This window comes from Hesperophylax consimilis, chromosome 16 (assembly GCF_061612785.1).
Source record: "Hesperophylax consimilis isolate HC1 chromosome 16, BYU_Hcon_1.0, whole genome shotgun sequence".
Lineage (NCBI taxonomy): Eukaryota > Metazoa > Arthropoda > Insecta > Trichoptera > Limnephilidae > Hesperophylax > Hesperophylax consimilis.
In genome coordinates this window covers 2,671,687-2,683,144 of record NC_142851.1, presented here as the reverse complement: position 1 = coordinate 2,683,144, position 11,458 = coordinate 2,671,687, and the positions used below count along the sequence as shown (strand labels likewise).

Genomic DNA, 11,458 nt, shown 5'->3' with positions numbered 1-11,458 from the left:
TACCTCCTCGGGGGTAACGGGGTAACAATACAATGCTGATATAGGTACTTCAGATATATGCTGAAAACATGGCTTCTAAATACTTTATACTAGTCATAACTATCGATCAATAGTTGTAATTTATTAGCATGTAGATTAAAGTGTTATTTTAGATTATGTGTGTCAATGACAAGCAACATTTTCCGCTTACTGTGGTGGTAGTAGGAGATTTTAAAATATTGTCAGGTTATTCGTAACCCGGGAATTTTTGTCTTTCTTTTTAAAAAAAATGTGTAAAATGTGAAACCCGGCGTTGCTCGGGGTCTTAAAAATGGTTTGGAGCTAAGTTTTGAGGTTGTGAGGTCTTTTTGATTTACTATTCCGTGGTACATCATTTTTATATTCCTCATCCGTAAGGTTTAGCCAGCGTTAGTAATGTAAGCGCCCGAAAATATTTTATATAAAACACTGGCTTTTCTCTACTTTCTACAAATTTAATATGCATGCATTTTTTAAAGAAAGACAAACATTCCCGGGTTACGAATAACCTGACAATATTTGAAAATCTCCTACTACCACCACAGTAAGCGGAAAATGTTGCTTGTGTTGTGATGGAGGACTTAGCCAGCCGAGGAATTGAACACACTACGCCTGGGTGAGACCCAAGCGCGATGTCAACTCGGCCGGTCGGTGGCCGAGTTGACATTATATAATATATATATATATACATATAAATCTCCTGGAATAAATTCTTCAAATGATTGAAAACCTTATCAAAATATGTTGTGCACCTTAGAAGAATTAAGCGCACAAGCAGACAGACGCGGATAGCGACTTTGTTTTTATACTATTTGAAGATATTATATAGGGGGAGTACGGATATTATCGGACAACGTATAGTATCGTCCAAGTGTTATTTCTCTTCCTGGCGAATAGATAGGGCGATGCAAGTAAATTCATAATATTGCCGCACTAATTCCTCGTGTCCAGTCAGTCCAGTGTCCAGTGATGGTCATGGTCCAGTGTTTCCATGGCTCTCGCCATGGTCGGTTGTGTCGTGCTGTGCCAGAAAACGAACTTTGACTCCCGGATATTGTGTCCTCAGCTTTATTCGAAGACAAATAAAAGGTACGATATTAATTTAATTACTTTTGTGTATATAAGGCGGTACACTACATTTCAGTGGCAATCAAATGACGATCTATTGTTTTAAAATTTGTGTCCCATACCAGGTAGACGGTTATTTTTTTAACTCCGTGTCGTATGGATAATATCGGACATGGCTGTTACGGATATTATCGGACACACGAATTATTATTTTTTTTATTTTTTTTATTTAAATTAATATACCAACACCAAATGAAGTGTTTCACATATATATTATGAAAGTATGTTGTACTATGAAAATTATGTACAAAGGGTTTGCTATTGTTGATTTTAAAAAAATATTTTCAAAAATTCATTCTGTTTTTCTTCCATTTCTCCAGATAATGCCGAGATTCAAAAAAAAAGTTGGAGCAGGGGCTCGGTGTGAATGGAAGGCTTGCAATATGAAATCGGCAGTGGAATATGGTCGTGAAAAGAAGATGACGATTCGAGAAGCTGCCTTATTTTTTGATGTCCCTAAAAATACACTTAATGACAGGTTGTTGAAATTGAAGAATGGATTCCCAATTGAGCTGCACGTCGATGTGGGTGGTTATAACCCCACATTTTCAAAAGTTTTTGAAGACTGTTTAGTCGATCATGTAAAGGATTTGGATAACCGCTTGATTCCGTTACCAAAAGATGAGTTCTTAGAACTTGTATTTAAATTGGCTGAATCCCAGAAAATTCCTCATCGGTTCAATATGGAAAAGAAAAAGGCTGGCAATGAATTCTACTATTCATTTCTGAAGAGACATCCAGAATTGTCGTTACGCGCCCCAGAATCTACCAGTATTGCGAGGGCCGTTGGATTTAATAAGCCGCAGGTTCATATATTCTTTGAAAAATTACGTCATTTGAGAAACCAATTCAACTTTTCTCCGTCTCATATAATATAACGTCTCAATGCTGATGAGACGGGAATAAGTTGCGTGCATAAGAACACATTTAAAGTTCTAAGCACGAAGGGTAAAAGGCAAGTGGGGAAAATGACTTCCGCAGAAAGAGGCAAGACGATAACACTTCTTTTCTGCATCAACGCGGCTGGTGACCATTTCATCCCTCCACACTTCATTTTTCCCCGCGCGAAGATTGCTGAACGTTTGAAAATGGGTGCACCGGCAGGAAGCACGTTCCATGCGCAACCCAGTGGATGGATGAATGGGGGTATATTTTTGAGTTGGATCAAAGCATTCGTGCAAATAGTGAAACCAACAGCACAAGATCCAGTGCTATTAATAATAGACGGTCACGGGAGTCATAAGGAATATGATGTTATAATTTTTGCCCGTGAAAACCATGTTCATATGCTAAGCATTCCTCCACACACGTCAAATAGGTTACAACCACTGGACCGCACCTTCATGAAGCCTTTCAAAAACATGTTCGATGTGGCTTGTACTATGTGGAAGCGTAAAAATCCATTCCTCAGAATATCTGAATATGACATAGCTTCTCTAGTCAACTTTGCATTCGCCAAAACATGTCGAATGGAAATATCGTTAAATGGTTTCGCAGCTTCGGGTATTGAACCATTTAATCCTGATAGTTTTACAGACATAGACTATCTGCCATCGGAAGGTTTAGATATTTCTGACGTTGATTATGAAACAAATCAGTACAGAAGAGTATTTCACAGAATGAAATAAATCAGCTACAGAAGATTGTTTCACAGAATAAAACACAATCCCCAGAGCATTTACCACCATGTGAATCTTCTTTAAGTGTAGAAAATCTCATAATCATTCCACCCCAAAAAATAATTCTACCGAACGTCAAAAATGTATACCAACCCCGTTCACTGCGTGATCTGTCACTAAGTGAGCTCAAGTTTTTGTTGGGGAAATCATCTGATTTGAAAATAATCCCCATTATTAATTCGTGTCGTGCGTCTGAACCAATGATCTTGAAAACCTTTCGTTTGAAATCCGCTTCAACTCCAATAACTACCCCTTATGAAAGACCTCAAATATAAATGGTCACTTTCCCGCCAACGTCTCCAAAACCATCAACTTCAAAAGAAAAGGACAAATTTATAGAACTAATAAAAATATTTTCTCCTGTAAATGATGCTGTTACACGGAGAATGAATTCCAAAAAAAACGTTGCAAAAATTCAGATATTTTAACATCGAGCCCCTATAAAAGGGATCTTGAAAATAAACGCGATGAATCTAAGGCGAAGGAATTAGCCAAAGAGCGAAAAATGGAAGAACGGAAAAAGAAGAGCGATGCCAAAAAACTGAGATTAGACTTAAGTATAAAAGTAGGGCAGGAGAAAAAAAACTGGAGATAAAACTAAAATAAAAAGAAGTTCAGTAAAACCGTTGAATTTAAGTGCACTTCCAAAGAGTTCCAAAATTGTAAAGAATGAAGCGAAAATACAAGTACCGGGTCTCCCAATCAAAATAAAACAAGAAAAGCTATCAGGAAAAGGTAAACGCCAAAACGATTTTCAAATCGGTAAATCAAAAAAGAATCCGCCCAAACACAACAAAGAAAATAATGTTAACAGCATCAATTTTAAGAAAGCAGATAAACTAAAACTACATAAGGATTACAACAAAAATGAAGTTTGCATAATCTGTGGAGAAAGCTTCGAAGAGGACTGGATTCAATGCCAAGGTTGTCACGGATGGGCCCATGAAAATTGTACAGGTCTTGAATCTTACCAGCATTTTTACAAATCTGAATTGTGCCAGAAATAATTATTATTTTCAGTATATCATAACGTGTTGTGAAAATTTTGAACACGGTTTTACCACTTTTATTAAATCCTTTTTTTAATAAAAAAAAAGAATATTTTTTGTTTACTTTCGTGTCCGATACCACCTTTGATGTCCGATAATAGACAATTCTTTCAAATACTTTGTTATCCTTTTTCTTGTATTTCTCTTAATTGTATTTTTTTTAATAAAGATATTGTTCTGATATATTTGAAGTCTTTTAAATGTAATGTTTAGCAACCGTTTTATTATAAAATAAAATAAAATACAGTGTTAAACCAGGGAGCTAATTTGTCCGATAACACCCGTCGAATTCCGATAATAAACGAAAATTTCGTAATTTTAAAATCTATATTTTGGGGAACAGTGACGGTTATTGATTTTTCAAATTAGCATATCATGTAGATCTGTCCTTTCCACTAATGATTCATTCATAAATCGTGTATATTGAAGCAATAACAACAAAATACAAATGAAAAACACTATGCGTCCGATAATATCCGTACTCCCCCTATACCTAAATATAATAACTATGGTTGTAGCGAAACCGGTCGGCATTAAGAGTTTAAAAAAGTGGTATTTACTAAGTTATTGTTTTATTTATTTTATTTTAATAATAATAATAAATTATAATAATAAAAATGTAAAGGTTCGTTTGTTAAAAATCTTAAATCTCCAACAAGTTCTATTGGGTAGTTATTATTATGTGTGTTAGCTGTTCAGCCTTCTGAAAGAATAATAATATTTTTTATATCATGCGTAATAATAATTCCACAGAAGAACTTCTTCATAAGTAAACTGTTTTTTTTTTAATAAAATTATTAATAATATTATTCATATAAGTCGGCAGGGGGGCTCATCTGTTTCTTTTTGAGAGTTGTAACAATATTCCTCTCTCTTCGTTCTCGTCACTATTCCAGTTAGGGATTGCATAGTTCCACAGGCTCCGAGGTTATTTGGGAATATTGTGCATTTATTTTTTGTTTGACCTTTCCGAAAAATGCAAAAGAATATTTTCATATGTAAATTGTGTAAATACACAATTCAAAATGATAATAGCGGTATTTTTTTTTTATATTTCTACTTTTAAGGCCCCGTAGTAAGCGGTCAAATATGGTTTGAAAGGGAGATATGTAAATATGAATTTTAGAGGGAATGCGCTAATATTAGAAAAAACGATAATAATTAAGCAAAAAAAGATGAAAATATTTAATAGAACACGACTCGTTTGAAGTATATCAAAAATCTGTTGACAAATGCTTTAGTTGCATTTAAAAATAAACTGTGAAATATTTCACAACTTTAAAATATTAAATAACAGAACACAACGTGTTTTTAATAATTTTTGGAGATTACATAGCGTTCTTTTTTCTTTAGAGGAAATTTCATATAATTACCGTTACGGTATTACAAATTTCTTGATTATATGATAATTATCTTAAATTTTTGGAATTTAAAAACTTAAAGAGTAAAAGAGAAAAATGTTATAAATCGGTAGAAATTGGGAACGCAGGGGCTTAAACATGCTCTTATATTTCCAAATTATCACGATTAGGTGCCGTATCACTGTCTGGCACGAACCGCTTCAATTAAATTATCTAAAAAATGAGATTATTTGGTGTTTTCAGTAGGTTTACTTGGTATGCCCACGGGCTCCTTCAAGACGGCCCTGTTCTTAACCCCGCGTACAGCCGGGCAAAGCTTGTGTGTAAAAAATTGTAGTTTATTCATTGTTCTTTCCCTATAAGCTCTATAAAAAATGAAGGTGCCCCCCTAACTTGGAAGCTGGCGACGCTCCTGATATTATTGAATATGATTTATTATAAGCCCGTTGTCCCACTGGGTCGGTATCGGCTGGAACAAATGGCTGGACTCCAACTCCAGCCTTCGTCGATTCGGTACCGATACCGACCCAATGGGACGAAAGGCTAAAGAAAAAACTTTAAACCAAAATGCATAATTTAAGTAAGTACCTATTTGAATTATAGAGTTTATAAAAGTTTGTTGTGAACCACCTTTAAAAAAAAAAGAATATATGACATGTCAAATCTGAAGTGTCAAAATTCGGCAGCAAGATTGGGTGTATATTTGCTTTATTAGTGTCAAATTAACTGTGCACTTGGCTATATGTAAAAGAAGTATTACGTTTTTTTTAGGATTTAAATGTAAGATTAATCGTTTCTTTGCGTTTTGTGTTTGCATTCGCAATTTCAATACTTTCAGTATAGGCTAGTTAAATGTCCAGTGACGGACATGTAACATACTGGCTTGGAATTGTCTTCGTAAACATCCGTAAATAAAATAGATGATGTTTGCATATGGACACTTTTAAAGTCTGGCGAAGTAATTTTTTAATAACATTTGGTTCTTTATTATAGCATTCCCAATTAGTAATTCAGTTTGTATAATTTATGAATGTCTCTTTGTAACTGGTGCAATACATGTCGTTCTACTTTTTATTTATTGTGGTTCTTTGTTATCGTGGTAAAAATCAAAACTATTTTTTTTATTGTAAAACTCTTTATTTGTTTTAGATGGATGGTCTTGGTACTTCGTCAAATCAAGAGCAGGGAGTGAACACAGATTTAGTTCTAAATTCTCTCCTGCCCAGTGCTGATATAAAACTAGAACAAACTAGTTGTTTTGACAATAGTAGCCAAGAAGATGGTGGTGTATTTACCCCGGGTTTAAATGACATTAAAAAGGAATATCCGGGGGTTTCAGACTATCAGAACTTAATCCCTCAAAGAGATCCAGTTAATAAAGCCTCAAGTGAGTTTTGTTGTGCGCAACGTACTTTGATAAATTTACCGAAAAGTGGGATACGCTAAATAGGCACCTTTGTAAATATGCAGAAAATAGGCACACGGTTGATACCTAGTTTTAATAGAAAAACCGCTGTGTATTAGTTAGATAACAATAGGAAGTAAGTATTTCAGTTTCTGGAAATGAATAGTAATGCATTTCAGTAGCTATTGACTAAAAAAAAACGGATAATTTGACTTCTTTTTTTCAAGCCATGTTTTGACATAATAATTTTAATTGTTATTTTTAGGCTAGTTTTGTTTTAATTAAACCCAAACTGATAACCTAAGAACCTACTTTAGGTTTATATTATGGTTTAAATAAGTGAAGAAAAAAAAAAACTCACCTTAAAATATAGAAATTAAAAACAATGGCCGCCAAATAACAATCGATTTTAATTTTAACTAAATAACTATTAAAATGCATTATTTCCTATTTTTGGAAACTGAAATACTTACTTCTCTTTTTATCTAACTACTGCAAAGTATTTATAAATAAAAAAGGGCTTATTAAGTGTGTCCCTATTTTTTTGTTGGTTTGCCGGCACATTTTATTTTAAATTTGATAACAATGAGAAAAAACTATATTTACCCTTACTCTTTAAAATGAAAACAGTGTACATTTAAACATGTTTTAGTAGCTAATGTAAGATAAGTTTTTGACTGAAATGTTCTTTTTTGTTATTACAGGTGTTAAAAAGATAAGAACAAATAAGAAAAGCAAAGTAAAAAATCCCGTAAAGATTCGTGAGGAGAATTTGAATCCTCTGTTATTATATTTACAACTCTCAGGGCAGAGGGTTCCTACGCTAACCAGCGGGGAGAGCAAGGGGCCGGTTGAAGAGAAGATATTCTACTGCGAAGAGTGCGACAAGTCATTTACTAATTTAAGTAATTTTAGGCGACACAGACGCATCCATTCCGATGTCAAACCTTTTCGCTGTAATGTCTGCGGTGGCCGTTTTCGGGAGTCCAGTGACCTGAAGAAACATAAAAAGATACACCCAGAATCTCTAGCCGTCGACGGCTGCCAAGAAGCATCTTCATTTACTGAAAATGGCCCTATAGACATAATTCTAAAAACTTTTTCATGTAATGAGTGCGGGAAATCATTTGCTCAGGAAGATTATTTGAGGAGACATAAACGAAGGCACTCCGAAGAGAAGCCTTTCTCCTGCCAAGAGTGCGGATCTTTATTCAAGTACGCGTATGGCTTAAAGAAACACTCTCGCGTACAACACGGCATTCAATACGACACAAAGGTATCCTGTAAGCAATGCGAACAATCATTCGATAACCTGAGCCAACTCAGAAAACACGAGCGGACGCATTCAGACGATACGCCATTTTACTGCGAGATATGCGGACGCGTGTTTGAAGAAGAGAGCTTGTTACTGGCACATAAGGAGGCGCACAGCGGGAAACTGTTCAGCTGTGACGAGTGCGGGGAGACATTCACGCATGCAGGAAATCTCAAAAGACATAAACATGTACACACGGGAGAGAGCTTCATGTACTGCGACGAGTGTGTGTTATCTTTTACAACACAATCAGAGTTGGACATTCATAAACTTGTTCATCGTGGCGCAAAACCATACGGATGTACCGAGTGCAGTAGCTGTTTTACGAGTGAGATACACTTGAAGCGACACAAGCGTGTTCATACGGGGGAAAAGCCTTTCTCCTGTGACATCTGCGGCGCCTTGTTCGTTCAGGCTCAGAATTTAAAAAGACATGCCATGAAGCATACTGGTGAAAAGAATTTCTTTTGCAACCTCTGCGGGCGTGTCTTCAGGGTAGAAAGTTCCCTGAAACGCCACTTGCGAGTACATTCGGGCGTCAAGCCGTACCCTTGCGACACCTGCGGTCATTACTTCTCCATGCCCGATAATTTAAAAAGACACAAGCAGATCCACACAGGAATAAAACCCTTTGTGTGCGATATTTGTGGAAAAGCCTTTTTATTTACAGAGCGCTTAAAAAAACACGAAGCAACGATACATAATATGAAAAAATAACCATCAGCCATTTTCGATTCCATTTAAGTGTATCGTCATTAGGATGTGATAAATTTTTCATTATTTAAACTCTTTGGCCACAGCTGGGTAAAATTTAGTAAATATCTGAAAGCCAAATATAATTATACTTGAAATAATGGATACACTTCTACAATTTCGACGTTTTGCTTTGGAATTTGAATGGACGTTAACGAAATACGTTCAAAACTTGTAAAACTACACACGTCACACCGCAGGGCGCCTCTAGGTAGTTATTATCTCACTGGACTGCAAATATAGCCAGTTGGGTTAAACAATATAATAATTAACTTAAATCCAAAATGTGTAAATGCTTCCTAGGACAGCCAACGATAGATGGATTTGAAGAGCATCTTCTGAAACAACCCACAAATAAAGCCACAATACGGGCATGTACTGTGTACATTAATGTGGCATTAATATGAACAGTGAATATTTTAATTTATTGTGAAGCATAAATTAGACAATTTTTCGTTATGTATTTATGTTTGGCGGCTGCGAGGGTGTAATGTTGTAGGTACGTTAGAAAGGAGTGTTCAATGAACGCTTCGTAAACTGTAAAATTGTTACTCAATCCGTGGGGGCAACCTCTTTGGGGTGTATTAAATTGTAACACTGTGTTCTTTGTTGGATTAAGAAGCAAGATTAAATAAAATAAATATTTGTCTGGGTGAGGTTTGAAATGATTTTTAACTTATAGTGATTTATTTTGGGGTATTATGCTGTGTTGTGCTACCTCATTCTGTAGCCAACATTTCGGATAGTATTACAGTGTCCATCATCAGGGCAGATTTGTAAAGTTTGTGGTGAAGTGTGTGCTTATGATGTGATACCGTATCGCCAACTCCAATCCACTTAGAACTAGTAATACATTATAATTTAAATGTTTTTTTTTGCTTTTAGTTTTGGTGTAACCGTCAATTATCGGATACAAAGAACTATTGAGATTGGCCCCGGCAACACAGCATAATACCCCAAAAATAAATCGCTATAATACTTTTGGCCGTGAAAATCTCAAATCATATCTGCTTTTTGACTGTTTACATATCCGTTATGGGATTTCTTAACTTTACTAAATTAAAGTTAAAGTCAATGTTGCAGTTTCCAAAAACTCCTCAAAACGAAACAAATCCTCCTTATCAATTTATATAAATCTTCTAGATATTTTATAGTTAAATTTTTCTAGATTCCTGTTATTGTAATAAATATTCATTAAAGTTGTTAAATTGACCTGTATTTTAAAATACATACAGGATTATGTTTCTATTTATTATGTAGGTAATTTTAAATCATGCGCATGGTTGAACAAATGTTTTGGAATAATGTTTACTAGAGATAAGATTATACTGCGATCTCTGAAGATATCCATTTAAATATACTATTGTTATTAGTATTAAATATAAAAATATAGGGTTATTTAAAAAAAAGTATTATCACTTGTAATTTTTGGTAAATCATTGTAATTGATTGCAATATACGAATTGAGTTTTCTTTGTAAAACTATTTTTTTATTTTTTTTTATTTGATTTTTCAAAATTCTTGTGTTGCCAACGAAAAATGATATTATGTGAATGTGATTTTTGTTTGCTTCTACATAATATGTGTAAATTGCTCTCTTTATTATATGATAAGATATTTATTATAATTATATTAGACTTTTATTTCAGGTGTTAAGATATAGAATAATGTCTCATGCAGCTTTTAGATAAAAATATTGTAGTACCTATATAACATTTTGTGTTTTTCACTAAATCTCGAAGCATGCTTGATGCATATTAATAAATCTTGGAAAAATGAAATGATTTTACTTTCTTCATTTTTTATACGTATAATTAATGTAATGAGTTTGTGTGTCAACCAACTTATATAGCGGAATCTCTAAATAGTGTAAAATAAATCCTCGTCTGTCTGTTTTTGCGCTTAGTTCTAAACTACGCAACAAATTTTGATAGGGTTTTCACTATCATTTAGAGAATTTTTTCCGGAAGGTTGATGTATATGTAATAGATGCATATTATATTTATAGAAAGTAGAGGAAGGTCGATGTTTTATAATCAAGCTGTAAAAATATATTTTCAGGCACTACATTGCTAACGCTGACTAAACCTTATAAGATACATCAAAGTAATGCAGTACGGAATTGTATATCTTTAAAAGGCCTACAGAAAAGTCCACGATGGTATATGTCTATCTCCTAAGGCAGTGCTCCGCAACCGGTGTGCCGTGGCACACTGGTGTGCCGTGAGCCGGACACAGGTGTGCCGCGGTCAAATTCAATATATTTGACATTTTACAATATTTCATTATGTATTTAATACACAATGACAAAATATTTTTCATAATATTGTCTATTTTTCATTGTCTGTAGATACTGTTAAAAGACGTATTCACAATATATATTAGAAACACTGATTAGAAAACTGTTATTGGCTGAAAAATGTGCGCTTCAGATCAACGAAACAACCGATATTAAAAATAAAGCATAGTTGGTAGTTATTGTACTTTTCGTTGACGAGGACTTTATTAAAGAACATTATTTATTTTGTAAGGAGGTTCCAGAGCGAACTACATGTGAAAAATTTTTTCAAGTAACCGATGATTTCTTCAAAATATATAATATTAAATGGAGCAATTGCATCGCTGTTTGCACGGATGGCACTGCTGCAATGACGGGTAGTAAAAAGGGTATTGTATCTTGTGTAAAACAAAAAAATCCAACGTTACAATTTACACTGCTGCATACAACGAGAAGCATCGATGGTCACAAA

At 34.4% G+C, this 11,458-nt stretch overlaps 1 protein-coding gene across 1 annotated transcript; it reads left to right on the top strand.

The window, feature by feature from the left end:
• The first annotated feature begins 5,906 nt into the window (after window positions 1-5,906).
• On the top strand, window positions 5,907-9,798 carry LOC149416546 (uncharacterized). Its single transcript, XM_089641395.1, has 3 exons — window positions 5,907-6,015; window positions 6,385-6,622; window positions 7,345-9,798. Exons 2-3 carry the CDS (start codon window positions 6,385-6,387, stop codon window positions 8,670-8,672), a joined length of 1,566 nt encoding a protein of 521 aa, XP_089497521.1. The 5' UTR covers window positions 5,907-6,015; the 3' UTR covers window positions 8,673-9,798.
• Window positions 9,799-11,458: the final 1,660 nt, after the last annotated feature.